We start from the raw sequence: 24943 nt of genomic DNA, 5'->3' as shown, positions 1-24943 counted from the left end.
GCCACCCAACCCCATCCTTCAACCCTTTCATCCCGTTATCCCGTCTCGTTCTGCCTTTTTCGAGGACCGTCACCCCCACCCCCGCCGTTACAAGGACGAATTCGTGCATTCTGTGTCTGAACGTTCTACAGTGCACGCTCCTATCCTGTCTTCCTTCTCTCTTCGATTTCGGGACGATAAGACCTTAGCAGTTACAGTTCCCTCTGTCAAACCTCTTAAAAAATATATAATTATGTAATTATCTCCTGACATTTACATAGAGTGAAAAAAAGAGAGAAAAATTTGTACTTCTATCCCTCGTTTGTAATATTTCATCCATTTCCCATCTTGCCCCTTCAATCTCCCATCACGCTTCAAATTTCCCATCACGCTTTTCCAATCGCATTACTGTAATTGCTTCCTGGGATTACATAAGCTTGAGTGACTTTCAACAGGTGGAAGGTAGGGCAGAGCTCCTTCATTCACCATATTATTAAAGAAAACCAAGTATACTTATTATGACATCTAAGAACGGGGATCTACCTTTTCCTTTCACGCAATAATAAACCTTCGGGAAGAAGGGACATGGGTTGACAAGGGGGGGTATGGCTTGACAAAGGGTCAAGTCCCGTGGGAGGAAGGATCCATTGAATGAAATTTATTCTGTCACACATTGGCACACTGACTTGAGGAAAATTACGAAAGCAGTCTTCATCACGCATGAAGAAAATGATGTGACGTGTAGGGCACATTGCATACTTGAAATAGTTGTCGGGCGTTCCTACAAATGTCCAAGAAAGGAAGTAAGGTGCTATGCATGGGGCTGGGGACAAGATACAAGTGGAATGTGGATGTAACAGATAGGTAGGTTGGTACTTGGAATAAAATCAAAATGACAAGAAACAGGAATTAGGACAGGATCGTCATCTTTATTACCTTGAGATCCAGTCAATAAAATGTAAGCAACTCTTAACTCTTACAGTTCTACCCTTTCCTTTCATCCCTCTATCCTTGTTCATCCCAACCCTTCTCTGCCACCCAACCCCATCCTTCAACCCTTTCATCCCGTTATCCCGTCTCGTTCTGCCTTTTTCGAGGACCGTCACCCCCACCCCCGCCGTTACAAGGACGAATTCGTGCATTCTGTGTCTGAACGTTCTACAGTGCACGCTTCCACTGCACGACGATATATTTTGTCCTGTTGCACGGGAAGTAGGAGATCGTGTTTCAAGGTAAGCCGTCGCTGTCGCTGTCCGAACACTCGTGGTGATCTTATCGTCCTTGATAGCTTTTTGGAGATTGCTTTTTTTTACGACAAGGACACAGCTTTTCGGAGAAAGCAGTTTTTTGAGGGACTGACTTTTTTGCGGCAGGGGACAGTAGATTAGGGGTAGCGAGATAAGTATCATAGCCAGAGACGGTTAAGGGACGATTAAGTTTAGTGTGAATGTGAAATTATGTGAAAAGACGCGAATTTTTTGACGCGAAAAGCTTTCATTTTTCGGAGAATGCAGTTTTTTTTCTAGAGGGACTGACTTTTTTTGAGACAGGGACAGTAGTTTAGGGACAGCGTGTTACATAATTATCATATCTAGGGGCAGGAGATGGGGGGGCTCTAAGGACGATTAAGTTTGGTGTGAAAGTGAAATATTGTGAAGAGACATGCGAAATTTTCGACGCGATGTGTAATGAGCTAATGAGTAATGAGGAAAAATTAACATGATATTGCAACTGAAAACAACAATTTATTGAATAGAATTTTTTTAGAGGAAAAGTTGAATAGCCAGCTAGTTTTTTTTATTTTATTTCTCTTTTTAATCTCTTTCGTTTTTTTACATTATTTTTACTTTCGATTCTTTTTTTAGACACTTAGAAATGTCCCTGTCTGTAAATGAAAGATGATTATGATTATGTAATGTAAGAAAGACGTAATAATATACATAATAGATCAGTTGCGCTTACTTGGGTGATGTCTCAAAGTCATAGAGCAGGAAAAATGAGCACCAACGGAATTTTTCTTTTTCTTCTACGACTTCTACATCCCGAGATAAATCGATTTAAAAAATACCGGTAAGTCGTGAACTTTGACGTCACGGCATACGCTCCCGTAGGCGATGACGTCACATCAAATGTTCCGAGCAAAGCTCCCTCGCAGGCAACGCGTTAATGTATTTGTGCGCATACGTTTCTGCGCAGTTATTTCTGCTCCTCCGCTAGCGTGCTTGCATAGTGGCGCTACCTAACGGACGAAAAAAACAACTGCGTAAAGTCTGACGTCCCACATCTTTGAACTTGCGGATTTGGCGATTTTGTTCGCGGATTTTGCGATTATGTTCGCGGATTTGGCAATTATGTTCGCGGATTCGCGTCCCGAATCGACAATTTGGATATTTGGCAAGCCTACTTATACGTATAGGTACTTATGACAATATATCTATACCCATAAAAACGTCTAATTGAACATTATTGTAGGGTTTCCAAGACGTTGTCCTGCCACCTCTTTCCTAACATGATGCAAGAACATTTCTTCACTTACCTATCTGAAGAAGTTTGTTTCCAAATATCTTTCCGATTTCGCTAATACCCATAAAAACGTCTAATTGAACATTATTGTAGGGTTTCCAAGACGTTGTCCTGCCACCTCTTTCCTAACATGATGCAAGAACATCTCTTCAGTCTTCACTTACCTATCTGAAGAAGTTTGTTTCCAAATATCTTTCCGATTTCGCTGTCAATGTCAATCCCATGGAAAGCTACTCACCAATCACCGGTAATCTGGATAATGTAACCAAATTACTGCTATGTCCTCTCGAGTTGCACAATTGTCAGGATCATTTCCTGAGGGAATGTGAAGCTCTCTTCATCGAAAACAATTCTAAAGGGATTGTTTCAACTTTTTAGCTTTGATTGCTTTCAATATGGAGAATGTTTTCTAGATTTGAATACTGTTCTTTTTTTCTGGAAAGTTCACGATATCTACAAGTTCTTTTCGTTTCCCATTACGTTAAGTGGTGAATTTGAAAGGAAAATAGGAAATGACAGTCAGGTGAGCATGTTTGATTCTTTCCTTTTTTTTCCTGGCAAATTATTGAAGGACTTCACAATGCAATTCTAAAGGGATTGTTTCAACTTTTTAGCTTTGATTGCTTTCAATATGGAGAATGTTTTCTAGATTTGAATACTGTTCTTTTTTTTCTGGAAAGTTCACGATATCTACAAGTTCTTTTCGTTTCTCGTTTCCCATTACGTTAAGTGGTGAATTTGAAAGGAAATGACAGTCAGGTGAGCATGTTTGATTCTTTCCTTTTTTTCCTGGCAAATTATTGAAGGACTTCACATGTCAATGGACAGGTTATTCCCCTTAGGGATGCATACCTTGATCATGAAAGTGTGTAGGTATCCCAATCCTTTCTCTCCCTAAAAAAAAAGAAATAGGTACTAAGGTCTTTTCGTCCCGAAATCGAAGAGAGAAGGAAGACAGGATAGGAGAAAGCCAGTCGTTCCGAGAACGAACCTTATCTGTTTAGGATAAAATTCACCCCGGGTGGGAATCGAACCCATGACCTAACGCTCACAAGTCACACGCGCTACCTCCTAACTAGCCACTAGGCTGGCAAAATCTTTTCCTTTTCCCGTGTTCAGACGGGGTCGGCGTTTTTCGCCAGCTTCTCAATCAGTCCTAAGGTGATTGCTTTGGGCTGACATTTGGTTTTGGCTACAAAAAATTTACGAGTGTCCTTCGCATCACCCTTGCTTTTATCAAGGGAAATTTCTAGTTGGTTTACTTCCCCAGGTATTAGACAAAAATTGTAAGAAAATTACTAGCACGTGCATTTTTGGAAATACCTATATTATGTAGGTAGAATTAATAGAATGTTGGTACTTAGGTATTGTTAGTCAAGGTCGCAAGGGTTCCCCTTGAGCTAGGACCTATGTATGTAGGTATGTAGATAACAAACATAACAAAATAGAAAGAGATCAGATGTATGAATGTAGATAACAAAGATTACAAATAGGTACTAGGTAGGTATGTTAAGTTGTGATTCCTTGGAGTAATGCCATCCTTTGCCTTGGTAAATTATTTCAAGGATACTTACTCGTGTAGTGCGAAGCTTTTAGACTTCGGACCTGGAGGTTGCTGGATCGACCTCCTCTAGTATCTACAGGAAGTATGCCCTCTTTCCAAAAGGTGGCAGTACATCGTAGACCTTTTATCTGGACTTGTTCTCAAGAGACCGCTCTCTACGAACTTGGTAGATTCCGTAGGAAGCTCTCGAGAGACGTCGTAGAACCCTGTTTTTTTTCCATTTCGATAGTTTCGTTGCTCTACCCTGTATAAACTACTCACACTAAGGGGAATGGAATGCTCTACTAATGGATGGATACAGAATTGTTAATTTCTAATTTTCTGAATATTTTTTTCTCCTCCTCATCCTTTCTTCTTGTTTTCTACTTCTCAGTTTCCTGATGTTTCATCTTATTACAGAAATATTTTACATTTTTTTTTCCACTTTTTCACTTTCTATTACACTGTGTATGGGAAAACTAAACAAGTCAATGTATTGAGATAACAATGGAATTTGTACAAATTTTAAAATGTTTCTTTTCCATTTCGATAGTTTCGTTGCTCTACCCTGTATAAACTACTCACACTAAGGGGAATGGAATGCTCTACTAATGGATGGGGATAGAATTGTTAATTTCTAATTTTCTGAAAAAAATTTTCTCCTCCTCATCTTTTCTTCTTGTTTTCTTCTTCTCAGTTTCCTGATGTTTCATCTTATTACAGAAACATTTTACATTTTTTTCACTTTTTCACTTTCTATTACACTGTGTATGGGGAAACCAAACAATACAATGTATTGAGATAACAATGGAATTTTTACAAATTTTAAAATCGAGAAATGGGCGGACATATCTGTTTGTGGTCAACGTGTAGGTATCCCAATCCTTTCTCTCCCTAAAAAAAAAAGAAATAGGTACTAAGGTATTATCGTCCCGAAATCGAAGAGAGAAGAATAGCATGATAGAAGAAAGCCAGCCGTTCCGAGAACGAACCTTATCTGTTTAGGATAAAATTCACCCCGGGTGGGAATCGAACCCATGACCTAACGCTCACAAGTCACACGCGCTACCTCCTAACTAGGCACTAGGCTGGCAAAATCTTTTTCTTTTCCCGTGTTCAGACGGCGTCGGCGTTTTTCGTCAGCCTCTCAATCAATCCTAAGGTGATTGCTTTTGGCCTGACATTTGGTTTTGGCTACAAAAAAATTACAAGTGTCCTTCGCACCCTTGCTTTTATCAAGGGAAATTTCTAGTTGGTTTACTCCCCCAGTGCCCTAAATCACCAAAGTATGGAAAAGTATTTACAATTCCATATTTCGATATGATTCGTCCAAATTCTGCTTTTCCATTGGCTATTACACTTGTAAGATACTTTTCCATACTTTGGTGATTTAGGGCACAGGTATTAGACAAAAATTGTAAGAAAATTACTAGCACGTGCATTTTTGGAAATATATTAGGTAGGTAGAATTAACAGAATGTTGGTACTTAGGTATTGTTAGTCAAGGTCGCAAGGGTTCCCCTTGAGGAATAGCTAATAGGACCTATGTATGTAGGTATGTAGGGGAGGAAGGATCCATTGAATGAAATTTATTCTGTCACACATTGGCACACTGACTTGAGGAAAATTACGAAAGCAGTCTTCATCACGCGTGAAGAAAATGATGCAACGTGTAGGGCACATTGCATACTTGAAATAGTTGTCGGGCGTTCCTACAAATGTCCAAGAAAGGAAGTAAGGTGCTATAATGCAAGTATGCATGGGGATGGGGACAAGAGATAAGTGGAATGTGGATGTAACAGAGACTTAGAATAAAATCAAAATGACAAGAAACAGGGAAGCCTAACAAGAATCTTATTGAATGAGAGGAAATGTTCAAAGGTTCTACAATACAAGACATTTCAACTTCGAAAATAAGGAAAGTAGGTAATAAAAAAAAGGACATGACATTTCAGAATATTTCTATCAAAGCATAATACAAGTCAAGGGGAGACAGCAAAATTTCAATTTTCCCAAGGGATGGTGTAGCTCAGACATCTAATTGAACAATATTGTGCCTCTTTTATTACTTTTCAGTCACTTGGGAAGAAAGTATCTATACAGGACCTATATCTATACACAGGGTTTTCCCAAGGGATGGTGTAGCTCAGACATCTAATTGAACAATATTGTGCCTCTTTTATTACTTTTCAGTCACTTGGGAAGAAAGTATATCTATACAGGACCTATCCTGAGATTGCTTTCCAATCTTTCCATTTTCCTTCTTTTTTGAAGAAGTTTGATAGAAGGAAAAGTAGCAATAGAGAGATTTTATCCCAAAAGAGATAGGATAGAAGAAAGCCAGCCGTTCCGGAAACGAAGGTTTGCCAACACAAAAGAGTGAAGGCCTTATCGTCCCGAAATCGAAAAGAGGAGGACAAGATAGGAGAAGGCCAGCCGTTCCGAGAACAAATCTTGTCTGTGTAGGATAAATTTCGCCCCCGCCGGGAATCGCATCTGCGACCCGGCGCTTACAAGGCAGGCCACGCTACATGCTAACTAGACTCCAATCTTTCTATTTATGTTTGAGAAATAGGTTCTTTGAGTTTTCTTGTTCTTTTCAGTTTCATCTCATGCATAGGTATTGCATATCTACTAGTAAATGTGTAACAATTAAATGACATTGTATTGTACCATGACGGTGAGACCACAAAACATATTTCATCATTTTCAGTCTCATTCTGATCTCAATTTTCTTTCAGTAGCACGCGTTTTACTCCCAAGTACTCGTTTTACTCCCAAGTACTCCAAATTTCAAAGAAACAGTTTCAAATGAGTTCTTGTTTCCACTTGAAACGTGAAGAAACCAGGCATGTCCTACAACGTGAATAGTGAATTTCAAATTGAATATCAAATTCGTCGCTATTGTTTTTCTCACATTGAGGTGTAATAAATAATTAAATACGCAACTTCGCGAATGATGAAATAAACTACTGTTGAGGGGTTTTGTTTGCCACTTTTCCTGATTTCAAGCTAAATTCCCTTTATCATTATTATTTCTCATTTTTCTGTCGATAATATTATGGTTTAGCAATAAACAAAGTTTTATTTTACACGTGGCCCCCTCCTATCTAGGTATCTAGTTACATCTCTGATTTCAATATTTCTCGCTATCGATACCGCCAAGAGCTAGAAATATTATGCATTTCATTTATTTTTTAAAGAGGTTTGACAGAGGGAACTGTAACTGCTATGGTCTTATCGTCCCGAAATCGAAGAGAGAAGGAAGCCAGGTGTAAGGGGTTTGACAGAGGGAACTGTAACTGCTATGGTCTTATCGTCCCGAAATCGAAGAGAGAAGGAAGCCAGGTGGAAGAAAGCAGAGGGAACTGTAACTGCTAGTTATCGTCCCGAAATCGAAGAGAGAAGGAAGACAGGATAGGAGAAAGCCTACGATGGGAACTGTAACTGCTATGGTCTTATCGTCCCGAAATCGAAGAGAGAAGGAAGACAGGATAGGAGAAAGCCAGCCTTCCGAGAACGAACATTATCCCATCAGGATAAAATCCGCCCCGGGCGGGAATCGAACCCGCGGCCTAGCGCTTACAAGACAGACGCGCTACCAACTAAGCTAACTAGGCTGGCTGCATTTCATTTTAGAATGGCACATGGCACAAATAATGTTGAAAAGTTGGATGGCTTGCGTGGAAATTCCATTCACCCTCGTGGTTTTCGGTTTTGACTTCATGATTTTTACATTTTCATAATCTGTCTTGTCTGTTTCATAAAAATAAAGGAAATTTTTTCCTCATCCTATTTGACATCCAATAGGTAGGATGTTAAAGAGCACCGTAGGAGCCTTAAAAAGTCTTACTTGTCTTGTATCGCCTTTATTAGTAACTAGGTGTTGTGGTTCAGGAGATAGAGCGATCAGTGTGTGAATATAAAATGTGAATGAGTGAATGGATCTTGATTTTATAATATAAGATAGGCTATTAGGTATGATGGAGGACTGGCAATAGGTACATATATTATAGGTATCTGAATGTTACATAAAAAGGTTCCATCTATTTATAAATTTATTTTTTAATTAATTTATTTTATATTACAAGGTCCTTTTTACTTTCAATTTTTCCCCCTTTTTTTTCAACAACAATTTATTATTTTCTCTGTCTTTCAAAGGAATTTTTGAGTTTTAATTTTGAATTTGAATGCTACAAACGATTAATTAGTTCATGTATGTAGATAACAAACATAACAAGATAGAAAGAGATCAGATGTATGTAGATAACAAACATAACAAGATAGAAAGAAATCAGATGTATGTAGATAACAATCATAACAAAATAGAAAGAGATCAGATGTGTGTAGATAACAAAGATTACAAATAGGTACTATGTTAAGTTGTGATTCCTTGGAGTAATGCCATGCTTTGCCTTGGTAAATTATTTCAAGGATACTTACTCGTGTAGTGCGAAGCTTTTAGACTTCAGACCTGGAGGTTGCTGGATCGACCCCCTCTAGTATCTACAGGAAGTATGCCCTCTTTCCAAAAGGTGGCAGTACATCGTAGACCTTTTCTCTGGACTTGTCCTCAAGAGACCGCTCTCTACGAACTTGGTAGATTCCGTAGGGAGCTCTCGAGAGACGTCGTGGAACCCTGTTTCGGCGGGAATCGAACCCGCGGCCTAGCGCTTACAAGACAGACGCGCTACCAACTAAGCTAACTAGGCTGGCTGCATTTCATTTTAGAATTGCACATGGCACAAAAAATAATGTTGAAAAGTTGGATGGCTTGCGTGGAAATTCCATTCACCCTTGTGGTTTTAGCTTTTGACTTCATGATTTTTACATTTTCATAATCTGTCTTGTCTGTTTCATGAAAATAAAGGAAATTTTTTCCTCATCCTATTTGACATCCAACAGGTAGGTAGGATGTTAAAGAGCACCGTAGGAACCTTACAAAGTCTTACTTGTATCGCTTTTATTAGTAACTAGGTGTTGTGGTTCAGGAGATAGAGCGATCAGTGTGTGAATATAAAATGTGAAATGTGAATGAGTGAATGGATCTTGATTTTATAATATAAGATAGGCGATTAGGTATGATGGAGGACTGGCAATAGGTACATATATATTATAGGTATCTGAATGTTATATAAAAAGGATCCATCTATTTATAAATTTATTTTTTAATTTATTTATTTTATATTACAATTCCTTTTTACTTTCAATTTCTCCCCCTTTTTTTCAACAACAATTTTCTCTGTCTTTCAAAGGAATTTTTGAGTTTCAATTTCGAATTTGAATGCTATACAAACGAGTAATTAGTTCCTATAGCACCATCACACCATGCTAGGTGGGTCGAAAAATAAAGGAAAATTAAATTTACAGTCTCAAGGATTTCGCCCCAAAACACGGGAAATTGAGTTTTTCTTCTTCTTCTTCTTCTTCTTCTTCTTCTTCTTCTTCTCCTCCTCCTTCTTCCTCTTCTCCTCCTTCTGCTTGAATATATAAAAAATGCTAAAACAATTTTAAAAATGTTGTACATCAATTTGGCAACCATGTCAACCTGATTTGACAAAAAGGTTTCCTCTTTCTTTCTTTCTTCTTTCCCAATAGAGGAAATCTCTTCTGATGTTTTGTCTCACTCAATTTGCTCTTTTTCATTTCATTTTCGACGGTACATATGTAATATTATATTATGTACATATATAACATACATACAACTATCTAACTAACGTTTGTTACAGGAATGCACGAGTATGTACCTAACTATGCATGTATTTCCTATTTACTTATCCGCTATGTATTTACTAACGTACTCAAGGTATCCTGGATTTCTACTTTCTATGCTCTCTTCTCCTTATGTCAGCACTTTAGAAACAATATAACCTATTAACTTGAAATAACAATAATAAATAGATAAAGGGAAACGCACCTAACCAATGTACATAATGAATAAGAATAAGAATAAGAAATGTTTTTATTGTAATATAAGTTAGAAATGTAACAAATTACAAAGTCATACAAATGATAATGAGGGGGAAAAGAAAAAACAAATGAGAAAAAACAAAACAATAAGAAATTACTAGAAACGACAGGTAGAACATCTCATTAGGATCAAACACCGCAGGTCCCGTTTTTGATTACTCAGTTTTTGGGACACCTGAAAACATTTTCAAAAGAGTTGGGCGGTAGTGTTCCCTTAGCGCCTATTATTTGTATCTGTTACTCTTATCATCTGTTTGTCATTCTTACTTTGTATTGTTCATTTCAACCAACAGGAAGGTACAAGATAGAGAATTACAGATATAATATAACTTATACATACCTCGATAATGTCACTCTTTGAGCGAAATTGGAAAGGTTGGTTGAAAGCATACCTAACTAATATTGTGAATAACATGTGTGTGAACCTGTATGTGTATCTGCATACCACATATTTGTGTATGTGTATGTGAATAAAATGTGTGTACGTATGGTGGTTGGAAAACGTCACACGAGCAGAAAGGACACCCAACTTGTTTCGAAAGCTCTTTTGAGCGCAAATTTTGATTGGAAGATGAACATTTCATTGGATGAACGAAGCGAATTCTAAGTTTTAACTTGACCACGTTGCATAAAGTTTGTCTGTCTATTCGTTTGTTTGTTTTGATTTTTTTTTCTTTTTTCACAACATCGTATTACTTTATTCAATTCTCCAACTGTACCATTCCTGCTCCGTCCTCACACTCAATCAATCGCAACTTCTTCCTCGAACCTCTCATTGTTTTGATTGATTTTGAGAAAATTTGGGACCCAATTAATTCTTTGGGATCCTTTTTCCTAGGATAGGAATTTGAAGTCCTATCCTAGTATATATAAATAAACACTACATATTAATTATTATAATGAGCTAGGTGTCAGGTAGCATGTTGTAATGTGGCTGATAGCTGTGACACACGCGTAACTACGCACGGTACGCATTACGCGTAACACAAAGTAAAAAATTACCTACTCAGATTTCCGAAGAAGAAATGACGAAATAAAAATGGCTCCTAGAATTTCAGAAACCTACCTCCCTAAAATTTATGTACTCAAAGATAAAAAATGAGCTAGGTGTCAGGTAGCATGTTGTAATGTGGCTGATAGCTGTGACACACGCGTAACTACGCACGGTACGCATTACGCGTAACATAAGGTAAAAAATTACCTACTCAGATTTCCGAAGAAGAAAAAATGACGAAATAAAAATGGCTCCTAGAATTTCAGAAACCTACCTCCCTAAAATTTATTTACTCAAAGATAAAATTTGGCCAGCCTAGTTAGCTTAGTTGGTAGTGTGTCTGCGTTGTGCCAACTCTCTATCGCAACTGAACAAGGTCATTGATGCCTCTAGCGAGATGAAGGTCAAACAGGCCAAAGCTGAGAACTTCTTTCATCCAGATGCTAAAACATTGGATATGGTACCTGCCCCAATTATAGAACGGCAAGACAGCCGGATAGAAGGAGAGATTTGTCTCCTCATCGAAAGCCCGTACCGGATTTTGAGGGTAAGTTTGAAATTTTGGAATAAATTTTTTTATTTTATAAACTGCATGTTCAGTAAATATAAATATACTTACCCAGAAACTCTAAATAAATAAACAAATTACAAAAAAAATCGAAAGCCATATCAAATTTAAAGGTAAGTTTGGAACTTTCGTCTCCTTTATCGGATTCAATGGAAAAACCGGATACCTATTATTTATCTTTGTAACTAGATAATACGTCAAACTCATGACGCCGAAAGAAAAAGATGCAAAACAAAGTTTTTAGCAGGAGATACCTACATGTAAAATTAGAGCATGATTTATTATTTTGTTTATGTAGATATCTACCTAGAAACTAAGAAACATACCCTAGGTGGGTCGAAAAATAAAGGAAAATTAAATTTACAGTCTCAAGGATTTCGCCCCAAAACACGGGAAATTGAGTTTTTCTTCTTCTCCTTCTTCTTCTTCTTCTCTGTATGTAGATAACAAACATAACAAGATAGAAAGAGATCAGATGTATGTAGATAACAAACATAACAAGATAGAAAGAGATCAGATGTAATTAGATAACAAACATAACAAGATAGAAAGAGATCAGATGTATGTAGATAACAAACATAACAAGATAGAAAGAGATCAGATGTGACAAGAGATGTATTTATTATTCCCGGGTAGAATTTCTATTCAAAAGCGTATAGGTAGCAGGGTTTCCATTCCAATGAATCTTTTTGTGGAGTTTCCATTGAGAAAGTCAGAGTAGTTTCCTTCTTGGAAAACGAACTCGGGGCGTTTATCACTCTTTTTGAGCAGAATATATAATAAGTGCTTTGCTGGGTAACTTTGGTTGATTTTAGTTGTGGAAAACGATTTGCTCTTTTGTTGAAGTTTTATAAACTCATTTCTGGTTGGATATATTTCTTGTCTCTTCATAGTACTTAGATTTGGAAGAGTTTTACCTAGAATTATCCAATTTGACCCATTTTAGGTTGCTAGTATCAGTTGCTTTTGCATAAATACCGAAAGTATCCATTATTAGGTATTTGCTGCTAATACGAGTAGATATAACATTTAAATCGAAGGTTTTAGAATCCAGATCGATATCCTTACTTTTAGGCTTCAACTTCTCCAGATTATACATTACCTACCTACTAGATTATTATTTGCCCATATTATAACCACATGTGTGTGTACATATGTATCTAAGTACGAATATAACTCTCGTAGATTTCAATTTTCATTTCATACAATTCCCCCGGAAAAGTGCATAATAATATTTCCATCTGTATTTTCTACTACGCCAACAGTTCTCACGGCGTGGGGGTAGTAATGCCACTTTATATTTCGAATGAATTGGATTTAAAATCGAAACAATTTGAGCATGGTACAATGGACAAAATTCAAATCAATATGAAATAATAATATAAAATTCACAATATATCAGGTCAACATGGGTTGATTTAATCTACAATAAAATAAATGTACTTACTATTAGATAATATATTATCATATCGCTTTGCGCGGCGCAAAATTTTATAGTCCACACTTGTGTTGGAAATGTCGGATGATAATTTTGTTCTACAATGTTTTCTTTAGTGGGAAACTGTTCCAATAAGTCAATATTTCAGTGAAGTGTGGATATACCTTTAAAATTTCGCAGCTTGTCCATTTTATGGCCAGTTCCCAGTTGCTATGATGATAAATATTAGCTATAGCTTTCTTTTGCCAATTTTAAAAATAAAAGTCCCAAGTCAGTAAGTTGTTATTTAGTTTCCATTTCCATACAATCAACTGAAAATACTGAAATGGTGTTATTTCTCAATTGGTTACACAGTAGGACACATTCAAATTCAGGTAATAACTTGTTTAATTTCTAGTTAGTGCGCTTATTAAGGATAACTATTTTATACTTGATTTCTTCTGTTTAATAATACGTGTCTATACTTGCAACTCATACAGTCAACTCAAGAGATCAGCTCTAGACAGATCAGATTGGTTACAACGACAAGGCATTTCCTTTAGTACATGATGATGATACTTAAAATAATTAATACAGGTAGAATTGAGTAAGAACTTCTGAACATTGAACAACGTCATACCCATTCGTCTGGCAGGAATTATGTGATTCTCCTCTTTCCATATAAAGTAACATGTAGACTTGATTTCTTCTGTTTAATAATACATGTCTATACTTAAAATAATTAATACAGGTAGAATTGAGTAAGAACTTCTGAACATTGAACAGCGTCATACCCATTCTTCTGGCAGGAATTATGTGATTCTCCTCTTTCCATATAAAGTAACATGTTTTCTTCTGTCTAATAATACATGTCTATACTTAAAATAATTAATACAGGTAGAATTGAGTAAGAACTTCTGAACATTGAACAACGTCATACCCATTCTTCTGGCAGGAATTATGTGATTCTCCTCTTTCCATATGAAGTAACATGTATGTGTAAAATTTCCAACTAAATAAATCCTCTTCTAATCAAATTTACAGGACGAAAAAAACCAAATAGTAGCCACAAACTCGTGGTTAAAAATGGTAAGTGGAAATGTGTACCGTGACGTCATTTAGTGAGATGAGGAATGCGGCTCGTGATATTTGTGATTCTAAAACTAAAACTCTATCTCTAAACTATTGTTCTTCCCCTCTAATTTGAAATGATTGAAATTTTCGTTTTTCTTCTTGTTTTGTGACTTATCTAATTAACTGAGTAATTTGAATTGACTTGGTACCACCACCCTGAAGATTCCTTTCAGTAGTCTTCATCTCACTCCATTTTCCTTTCTTCTCCATTGTCTCCTCTTATATACTTCCTTTTTTCCATCTTCTCCTCCTTCTCCCTTTTCTCCTTCGCCTTCTTCTTCTTCCTTTTGTTATTGTTCTTCTTTTTCTTCTTTGTTTTCTTCTTTTCCTCCTTTCTCATTATCTCGCTTGTATTTACATTCCAGCCTCTAAGTTCAACTTCCTCACATCATCATCAGATATTTATTACTTTATCTGCAACAACTTCTTCACATCATCTTCATCAGATATTTATTATTTTATCTGCAGACGTTTTAGTTTTCTTTCTTTCTCTATTGGATATAATTGTTCTTCTTTTTCTTCTTTGTTTTCTTCTTCTCCTCCTTTCTCATTATCTCGCTTGTATTTACTTTCCAGCCTCTAAGTTCAACTTCTTCACATCATCTTCATCAGATATTTATTATTTTATCTGCAGACGTTTTAGTTTTCTTTCTTTCTCTATTGGATATAATTTACATTATTGTAATTGAATTTCTTGAATTCATTTCCTTTAATTATATTGTTCTTGCCAGTGGTGTATCATCACTCATCAGAGGGGTTTTAAAGTCCTGAAATTTTATTCAGTGACGTGTTTTTGGCTCAGGAATCTCAGGACTAGGGTGTGGTTACAACATACCTATTTTTTCGTCATCTTTGCCAAACCAATTAACTCTTTAATAGATTTTTCCCCATTAGGTACAATGTTGGGTACAAAGGTTCAGAAGTTCTTACTTTATAAATTTAACAACGGGGGAAACTACTCGTATCTAGGAATACCACTTCTAAGTTTAGCAATAGATTAGGAACTTTTCAATCTTTTAAATAAAAAGATTAAAATATGAGTACAATTTCTCATTGTTCAAAATATAATTCATTAGGTAGTGGTAATATGGGTGTGGTCACAACATACCTATTTTTTCGTCATCTTTGCCAAACCAATTAACTCTTTAATAGATTTTTCCCCATTAGGTACAATGCTCAAGCATGGTTCAGAAGTTCTTACTTTATAAAACAACGGGGGAAACTATCTAGGAATACTACTTCTAAGTTTAGCAATAGATTAGGAACTTTTCAATCTTTTAAATAAAAAGATTAAAATATGAGTACAATTTCTCATTGTTCAAAATTTAATTCATTAGGTAGTGGTAATATGGGTGTGGTTACAACATACCTATTTTTTCGTCATCTTTGCCAAACCAATTAACTCTTTAATAGATTTTTCCCCATTAGGTACAATGTTCAAGCATGGTTCAGAAGTTCTTACTTTATAAATTTAACAACGGAGGAAACTATCTAGGAATACCTATCAATAAGTAGCATTTTAAATAAACTGTACTATTTACTGCTATGTATGTGTTGTTTATGTAGTTTTGGTTACCAGTAGTTTTGGTTCTCAGTGGATTGAGGTGATTAAAATGGGCAACATCTTTGACAATATTTGATCCTAATACTTTGCTCAAATAAACATTTCAAGGAGGTGGATATTGAGGAGGAGAAATACACCACTAAGTACACCATAACAAGAGATGTATTTATTATTCCCGGGTAGAATTTCTATTCAAAAGCGTATAGGTAGCAGGGTTTCCATTCCAATGAATCTTTTTGTGAAGTTTCCATTGAGAAAGTCAGAGTAGTTTCCTTCTTGGAAAACGAGCTCGGGGCGTTTATCACTCTATCAAAAACATCGATGTTGACATCGATGTTTTTGTTCCGATGTATCGATGTTTTCAAAACATCGATGTCGATGTCCCAACCCTACTTTCATGGGATGCGTCACCATCTTGAGTGTTCTAATTTGTATGAATGCCGTGAAATTATTTGAGTATGCAATGCGCCATATTAAAAAGAATAGTGGAGATATCCGTTTACTTTCATTGTACTCGTCACCATTTGTTTAAATACCGTAAAAATCGTAAAATTACTTAAGTGTGCAATGCGCCATATAAAAAACATCAATGATGGATTTGACCATAGAAGCTAGAAGTTGCTACTGTAAATACTGCAAATTTTGCATTCTATTGTTATTTACACGGGCAATCAATATATAATAAGTGCTTTGCTGGGTAACTTTGGTTGGTTTTAGTTGTGGAAAACGATTTGCTCTTTTGTTGAAGTTTTATAAACTCATTTCTGGTTGGATATATTTCTTGTCTCTTCATAGTACTTAGATTTGGAAGAGTTTTACCTAGAATTATCCAATTTGACCCATTTTAGTCGAAACTTTGTTCAATGAAAAGTCCAAGGGTTGAAAAATCAGCATTTTGTGAGGAGTGGCAGCGCGTGTGAAACGCAGACTTTGCAGAAGTCATGATTAGTAGGTCATCATCAGCAAATTATAATGCTCCTCATGAGACAGAATACATTACACTGCTTATAGCCTCCGGAAAACGATTTGCTCTTTTGTTGAAGTTTTATAAACTCATTTCTGGTTGGATATATTTCTTGTCTCTTCATAGTACTTAGATTTGGATGAGTTTTACCTAGAATTATCCAATTTGACCCATTTTAGGTTGCCAGTATCAGTTGCTTTTGCATAAATACCGAAAGTATCTATTATTAGGCATTCGCTGCTAATACGAGTAGATATAACATTGAAATCGAAGGTTTTAGAATCCAGATCGATATCCTTACTTTTAGGCTTCAACTTCTCCAGATTATACATTACCTACTAGATTATTATTTGCCCATATTATAACCACATGTGTGTGTACATATCTAAGTAGAAAATAATAAAAATACGGTCGCGCTGCGCGCTCCCTATTAGCTGCATAGTTATCAAACTAAAAACTAAAAACATAAAAGAAACTCAAAATGTTGGTCGAGAGCGGAACTTTTCTCTCCCGCAGTCTCTGCACGCTGTGTTTTTCAATTTTCATTTCATACAATTCCCCCGGAAAAGTGCATAATAATATTTCTATCTGTATTTTCTACTACGCCAACAGTTCTCACGGGGTGGGGGTAGTAATGCTACTTTATATTTCGAATGAATTGGATTTATAATCGAAACAATTTGAGCATGGTACAATGAACAAAATTCAAATCAATATGAAATAATAATATAAAATTCACAATATATCAGGTCAACATGGGTTGATTTAATCTACAATAAAATAAATGTAGGTACTTACTATTAGATAATATATTATTATATCGCTTTGCGCGTCGCAAAATTTTATCACTTATCGTGCAATGTTGCCTTCAAAATGTAAAATTTACATTTTCATTTTAATATAAAATTCACAATATATCAGGTCAACATGGGTTGATTTAATCTACAATAAAATAAATGTACTTACTATTAGATAATATATTATTATATCGCTTTGCGCGTCGCAAAATTTTACAAATTTCAGCTTTCTAGGTGTTGTGGTTCTAGAGATAGAGCGATCAGTGTGTGAACTATGAAATGTGAACTGTGAATGGATCTTGTTCTTATAATATAAGATTTGGTGAGCTTTCGAGAATACTCAGATTCTCATCATCAGACCAAAATCGCGAGAGGGATGTTTACTCTACGAGTGCTGGAGTTTAAACATCTCTCTCGTGATTTTGGTCTGATAAACATCTCTCTCGCGATTTTGGTCTGATGATGAGAATCTGAGTATTCTTGAAAGCTCACCAAATATTACCACCAGTTGTATGTCGAATCTCAATTGTCTTTTAAATTTTTAATATAGGTAATGTTTGAGTCACTCATCCGTTTATTGGCCTTGCTCGGCGTAGCTTATTAAAGTAACGACTGAAGTGTTATCTAAAACTTTCTCGTTTTGAGTTTATAGGTTGTTGTGACAAATTTCAAAATCAGAGCTCATTTGCGTGAGAAAATGTGAAAAAAATCCCCCAAGAACCAGTTTTTTTTTTTCTGGACAAAATTTGCACCACCACTTTTGTGTTCCTGGTAAAAAGACCTTTAATTTGATATATAGGTCGACCAGTTTTGGATAAGTCCTTCTATGGGGACAGACAGACAGAGTGACAGACAACACCAAAGCGAATATAATAGCACATCCCTAATACCTGTTTTTATTATTATCGTAATAATAAAGGAAGGGCGGGCTAAAAATGAGTGACAGACAAAAGAGCCATTATCATGATAAAGATGAGTATAGAACTCATCGCCATAAAAAACATAAAGACAAGGGAAAGGAGAGATATGGCAAGGATAGGAGGATAGAAACGCGATTTTCATTTAATGAGTATTACAAAAGACTGGTGACATAGGGTCTTTGTAATGGAGGACGCACTACTCAATCTTTCTTCTAAGGCGAAAAAGCTTTAGATGATAAAGTTATTAATTACAAAAAAAATTCTGCCAAATTTGTTCAAAAAACATATTATGTGTCAACCAAAAAGCACTGTAAAAATCCATCTTCCATTTTGCTGCTCATTTTCTTGGCTTTTTTCACAACAACCGTATCCATAAACTCCAAAGAAGATGATCTTTTTTAACTGCGAGAATGCTTTCTTTAATATTAAATAATTCCGTTTTACCTAATGGTGATTTCTATTAAATTATTTTTTCCTTCTTTTAAATATTCAAAGTTTTTTTTTATAAATTACAAAAAGAAAATAATCAGATTATTTAATATTTAAAAATTCGGATTCGGCGTAAGGTTATTTAAAAGTTTTTTTTTTTTATAAATTACAAAAAGAAAATAATCAGATTATTTAATATTTAAAAATTCGGATTCGGCGTAAGGTTATTTATTAATTTTTTTTTTTCCATTCAGGAGATAAAAGAGGAGTTAGATTAAAGTAGAATTGAATAAAGAAGAAGAGAATTTATTTATTTTTTTTTCCATTCAGGAGATAAAAGAGGAGTTAGATTAAAGTAGAATTGAATAAAGAAGAAGAGAATTAAGAAGAAGAAGAAGAAGTAAAAGAAGAATGAGAAGAAGTTCTTCCTCTCTTCCTTTCCATGTTCGATCTTGACATTAAAGAAGGAAGAGGAAAGAAAGAGAGATAAAGAAGAAGGGATGCAAGTGGGAGCTAAAGAGATGTAGTGACGTCATTTAGTGAGATGAGGAATGCGGCTCGTGATATTTGTGATTCTAAAACTAAAACTCTATCTCTAAACTATTGTTCTTCCCTTCTAATTTGAAATGATTGAACTGTTCGTTTTCTTCTTGTTTTGTGACTTATCTAATTAACTGAGTAATTTGAATTGACTTGGTACCACCATCCTGAAGATTCCTTTCAGTAGATAGTGAAACTTATACGTAGCTAATGAAACAAATTTCAGTAAGATTGAATTTTTTGTTGTGTAAAATATCTACCTCATTTTTCTACAGTCTACACACAATGGATTGTGCGTTAGTGGATGTGTCAACTACACAATAGTGTTGAATTTGAATTTTAGCTGCAACTACCTAATACCTACCTACCAAGACACACAACATGACCTAATGCTTACCATTAGCAATATGACCTCTGATATAAACATTCGTTAAATTACACACAATGGATTGTGCGTTAGTGGATGTGTCAACTACACAATAGTGTTGAATTTGAATTTTAGCTGCAACTACCTAATACCTACCAAGACACACAACATGACCTAATGCTTACCATTAGCAATATGACCTCTGATATAAACATTCGTTAAAATGTAGGTACTCGTAGATAAGGTATCTGGGAGCTTTCAATTTGATACGAAATTTCAATAGCAATTTTAGATATAGATAAAAATGTAGGTACTCGTAGATAAGGTATCTGGGAGCTTTCAATTTGATACGAAATTTCAATAGCAATTTTAGATATAGATAAAAATTTAGCATTCAAAAAACATACTGTTTATGTAGCGCATAGATATATTTTTCATTTTGCATATTAAAAAATTGTTTCAACCATGAGGATAACATGGACTCAATACTACACGAATAATATCTACTGAAAGGAACTACTTGGTTGGGTGACTAAATAAAAATACATAATAACCATGAGGATAACATGGACTCAATACTACACGAATAATATCTACTGAAAGGAACTACTTGGTTGGGTGACTAAATAAAAATACATAAAAAAAAATCTATTCGTATAATGAATGAATTGCATCATACATATTATCAGTATAATTATTATTGTGAATGCTGAAACCTAAATATTATATACCTAACATATTATATATTCGAATAAAATAAAATATTTTATTTCAACCTTGGCGGCTTGTGATTCTCAATCTCAAAAAAGAGAAATACCTAATCTCTTTTGACCTCGAGTAGAACGACCTAGGTATATAAAAGAAGAATACCTAAATAATAGGATTTGAAAAGAAAGAGTATATTTAAAATTTAAACTGCACACGACTAAAAAGGAGAGGAAGATGTGCAACTATAATATTAATATTTACAGTCACAAGCCGCCTTTGTTGAAAAGCTCGAAAGCCCGACCTCTGTGCTTTTTTCTACTCTAAGTTATAACGTTGGTATACTTGTATTTGTTACACCTATGTTGTTTTCCATAGAGAACTGTTATGAAACTCTGCCTTGTCATTTAATACAGGGTGCTTAAAAAATTCAATGGAGGGTTCCCATAATTAATTCCTCTCTGGTACCTACTAAGAAACATCCAATATCGGTGCTGAATTCGGAAACTCCAGTTCCCCGGGATGGAAAGATAAGGGCAGTCCAAAATAATAACACAATTAGTTCGGATTCATTTTGGTACAGAGAGTAAATTTCCTCCATTAAATTATATGACATCCTGTATATTGTGCTATGCTCGAACTAAAATATTTCTTTTTTCAATAGGTAGTTGGTTCTACAAAGTACATGTGTTTGTCCTTTTTTTAGGAATTATATGACATCCTGTATATTGTGCTATGCTCGAACTAAAATACTTCTTTTTTCAATAGTTGGTTTTACAAAGTACATGTGTTTGTCCTTTTTTTTAGGCATGGTGTGATAGTTGCCTGTGAAAGTTCATGCGATGCTAACTAAAGTTGAAAGTTGTAGACGTACGTACGTTACGTACGTACGTACGTACGTACGTACATACGTACGTAACGTACAGACCATGGGCTAAAAACCACTTTTTTGGAATGAGTTCATGCGATGCTAACTAAAGTTGAAAGTTGTAGATCAAAAAAAACTATTCTTTTTTAAGTGGACTAAAAGGGGTGGTATTTGAAAATTTGGACCGATTGCAATACTTTCTCATTACCTTGTATAGGTTCCCTATACGTAAGGGTAATAGAAAGTAAAAAACTATTCTTTTTTAAGTGGACTAAAAGGGGTGGTAAAAAAAATGATATCAATCTAGCAAAAATAAGATCTTGGGACTGGTAGAAATTCTCATTTATTTTTATAGATTCAATAGAACCGAACGCCGTCTTACATGACCTAATGAAGTTCATGCGATGCTAACTAAAGTTGAAAGTTGTAGATCAAAAAAAACTATTCTTTTTTAAGTGGACTAAAAGGGGTGGTAAAAAAAACGATATCAATCTAGCAAAAATAAGATCTTAAGACTGGTAGAAATTCTCATTTATTTTTATAGATTCAGTAGAACCGAACGCCGTCTTACATGACCTAATGATTTTAAACTGAATTCAATAAATTTCATTTTACAAATCAAGTTCAGTCTCACACTTTCAAATTCCACCCCACTCCTGAAATTTTCCTGGGTGTGTGGAAATGTGTGTGAACAGTAAACACTGAATTCAATAAATTTCATTTTACAAATCAAGTTCAGTCTCACACTTTCAAATTCCACCCCACTCCTGAAATTTTCCTGGGTGTGTTGAAATATGTGTGAACAGTAAACAACATTGTGTGGTGAGACTTATTGAATAATTTTGACGTTGATCGATTGACCTCGCCATCACAATGGACTTTTCAACAGGAGAAAAATTCAAGTCAATATAAAATTCACTTTTTTATAGAGAGAGCTCAGCTTTTTCCCCCAGAATCCTGTTGGAAGCGCGTATGAAATAAATGTTCCCGTGAGACTGACTCGAAAGCTTCAAATAAAAGATGTTTCAAAATAAAATGAATTTCAAATATTTTTCATTTTCATCACAAATTATATTTGAAGGGCAAATGTACCTGATAAATGACGCGTTGAAGGGAAAGCAATAACCTGTAGTTGACCTTATGATTATGTAGATAGAAAAATCATGTTCATTAGTTTGAGCATAGCACAATGTTTCTTGAAACCACTATACTTCTATCTATCCCTTTAGAGAAAAAAAAACAGTAAACAACATTGTGTGGTGAGACTTATTGAATATTTTTGACGTTGATCGATTGACCTCGCCATCACAATGGACTTTTCAACAGCAGAAAATTTCAAGTCAATATAAAATTCACTTTTTTATAGAGAGAGCTCAGCTTTTTTCCCCCCAGAATCCTGTTGGAAGCGCGTATGAAATAAATGTTCCCGTGAGACTGACTCGAAAGCTTCAAATAAAAGATGTTTAAAAATAAAATGAATTTATTTTTCATTTTCATCACAAATTATATTTGAAGGGCAAATGTACCTGGTAAATTACGCGTTGAAGGGAAAGCAATAACCTGTAGTTGACCTTATCTTTTTTCCCCCCAGAATCCTGTTGGAAGCGCGTATGAAATAAATGTTCCCGTGAGACTGACTCGAAAGCTTCAAATAAAAGATGTTTCAAAATAAAATGAATTTCAAATATTTTTCATTTTCATCACAAATTATATTTGAAGGGCAAATGTACCTGATAAATGACGCGTTGAAGGGAAAGCAATAATCTGTAGTTGACCTTATGATTATGTAGATAGAAAAATCATGTTAATTAGTTTGAGCATAGCACAATGTTTCTTGAAATCACTTTACTTCTACCTATCCCTTTAGAGAAAAAATTTCTTGATTTTAAATCACGACGTGTTTTACATCTCGCGTGGTTATCTCGCATAGATAAAATAAGTAGATTCAATAGAACTTACCTGAAAGCATAGCATTTCAACAATAGAGATGTAAGACCTCGTGGTTTTTCATAACATTGACTTTTCTGAGCGTTAAATCTTGTATTTAGATTGGTTTTCTCTCTGTGTTGTGTTGAATGAAGGAATGATCCAATGATTTCATTTTATTACTTTTCATTTTGTTCTCCTAATCATTGAAATTCAAACAAAACGAATATTAATACCTGACTTTTCTGAGCGTTAAATCTTGTATTTAGATTGGTTTTCTCTCTGTGTTGTGTTGAATGAAGGAATGATCCAATGATTTCATTTTGTTACTTTTCATTTTGTTCTCCTAATCATTGAAATTCAAACAAAACGAATATTAATATCTGAATGTTCAACAGTGGAACTAAAAAACCAAGTCCCTCATGAATGAAACAAATATAATTTATTAGTTTATTACCTAATTAGGTAGTCGTCAAGAACACATTAAAAAGGTATATCACCCTGGGAAATACATACCTTTACAATAGACATTAGTAGCAACGTATACAATAATAAATACAACTTTTCCTAAAAGTTCACGGTTTTCTTTACCTGGGTACTATAAAGTCATTTACGTTGATTCATTTGCTTATAATTATTTACACTATTCCCCAAAATTTCAAATTGTAAATTTAAAGTAGCTAATAATAAAGAAACAATTCACTGCTTAACAAAATAGCAGGTAGGATTGTAGGTAATTCTCATACTCGTATAAAATCTCCCTGTAAAATCTCTAGAGTAATTTTACAATAGTAGCTGACACTATGAATACAAAACGATGTTAACATCCACTGTTTGCATTATCCATGAAACAATTCACTGCTTAACAAAATAGCAGGTAGGATTGTAGGTAATTCTCATACTCGTATAAAATCTCCCTGTAAAATCTCTAGAGTCATTGTACAATAGTAGCTGACACTATGAATACAAAACGATGTTAACATCCACTGTTTGCATTATCCAACAAGGTCTCTAGAGTCTTTAAAACATCACCTCATGCAAGATTCTTTCACCAAATTTTGAAAAACTATTCTTCCAAGATAGTGAAACTTATACGTAGCTAATGAAACAAATTTCAGTAAGATTGAATTTTTTGTTGTGTAAAATATCTACCTCATTTTTCTACACACAATGGATTGCGCGTTAGTGGATGTGTCAACTACACAATAGTGTTGAATTTGAATTTTACCTGCAACTAATAGATACCTACCAAGATATACTAGAGTCTTTAAAACATCACCTCATGCAAGATTCTTTCACCAAATTTTGAAAAACTATTCTTCCAACATCAAAACAGGAGGAAAAAACACCTGTTGCTATTATTTATTTTGTAGACATGATGCTTATGTTATAGCTCTACAAAAATACGGCAAAGAAAATTATAATGTGTTCTTCCAACATCAAAACAGGAGGAAAAAAACACCTGTTGCTATTATTTATTTTGTAGACATGATGCTTATGTTTATAGCTCTACAAAAATACGGCAAAGAAAATTATAATGTGTTTTTTTGCCGTTTGAAAGTTCATGTTTGCACAGAGTTGAATAAATATTTATTTTACAATTCAAGTTGGTCGTTGTACTTTACCTTGTGCTCAACGAATATCAGACTGATTATGTCTATATTTTTTACGTTTTTATGCAAAGAAAAAGTTGGAATAGGTACCTTTAGGTAAATTTTTTTAACGCAACGGGAAC

At 34.9% G+C, this 24943-nt stretch overlaps 1 protein-coding gene across 1 annotated transcript in view; it reads left to right on the top strand.

The window, feature by feature from the left end:
• Window positions 1–24943, top strand: part of LOC103505620 (neuronal acetylcholine receptor subunit alpha-7-like) — a 142235-nt gene that overhangs the window by 9055 nt on the left and 108237 nt on the right. Inside the window, 3 exon segments of the mRNA XM_026820918.1 lie at window positions 11386–11556; window positions 13306–13389; window positions 14039–14083. Coding sequence (XP_026676719.1) covers window positions 11386–11556; window positions 13306–13389; window positions 14039–14083 — 300 coding nt within the window.

Source organism: Diaphorina citri, unplaced genomic scaffold (genome assembly GCF_000475195.1).
Source record: "Diaphorina citri unplaced genomic scaffold, Diaci psyllid genome assembly version 1.1 scaffold185, whole genome shotgun sequence".
In the NCBI taxonomy this organism is placed as follows: Eukaryota; Metazoa; Arthropoda; class Insecta; order Hemiptera; family Psyllidae; genus Diaphorina; species Diaphorina citri.
Note: the sequence above shows the minus strand (reverse complement) of the source record. Positions and strands in the feature narration are given on the sequence as shown.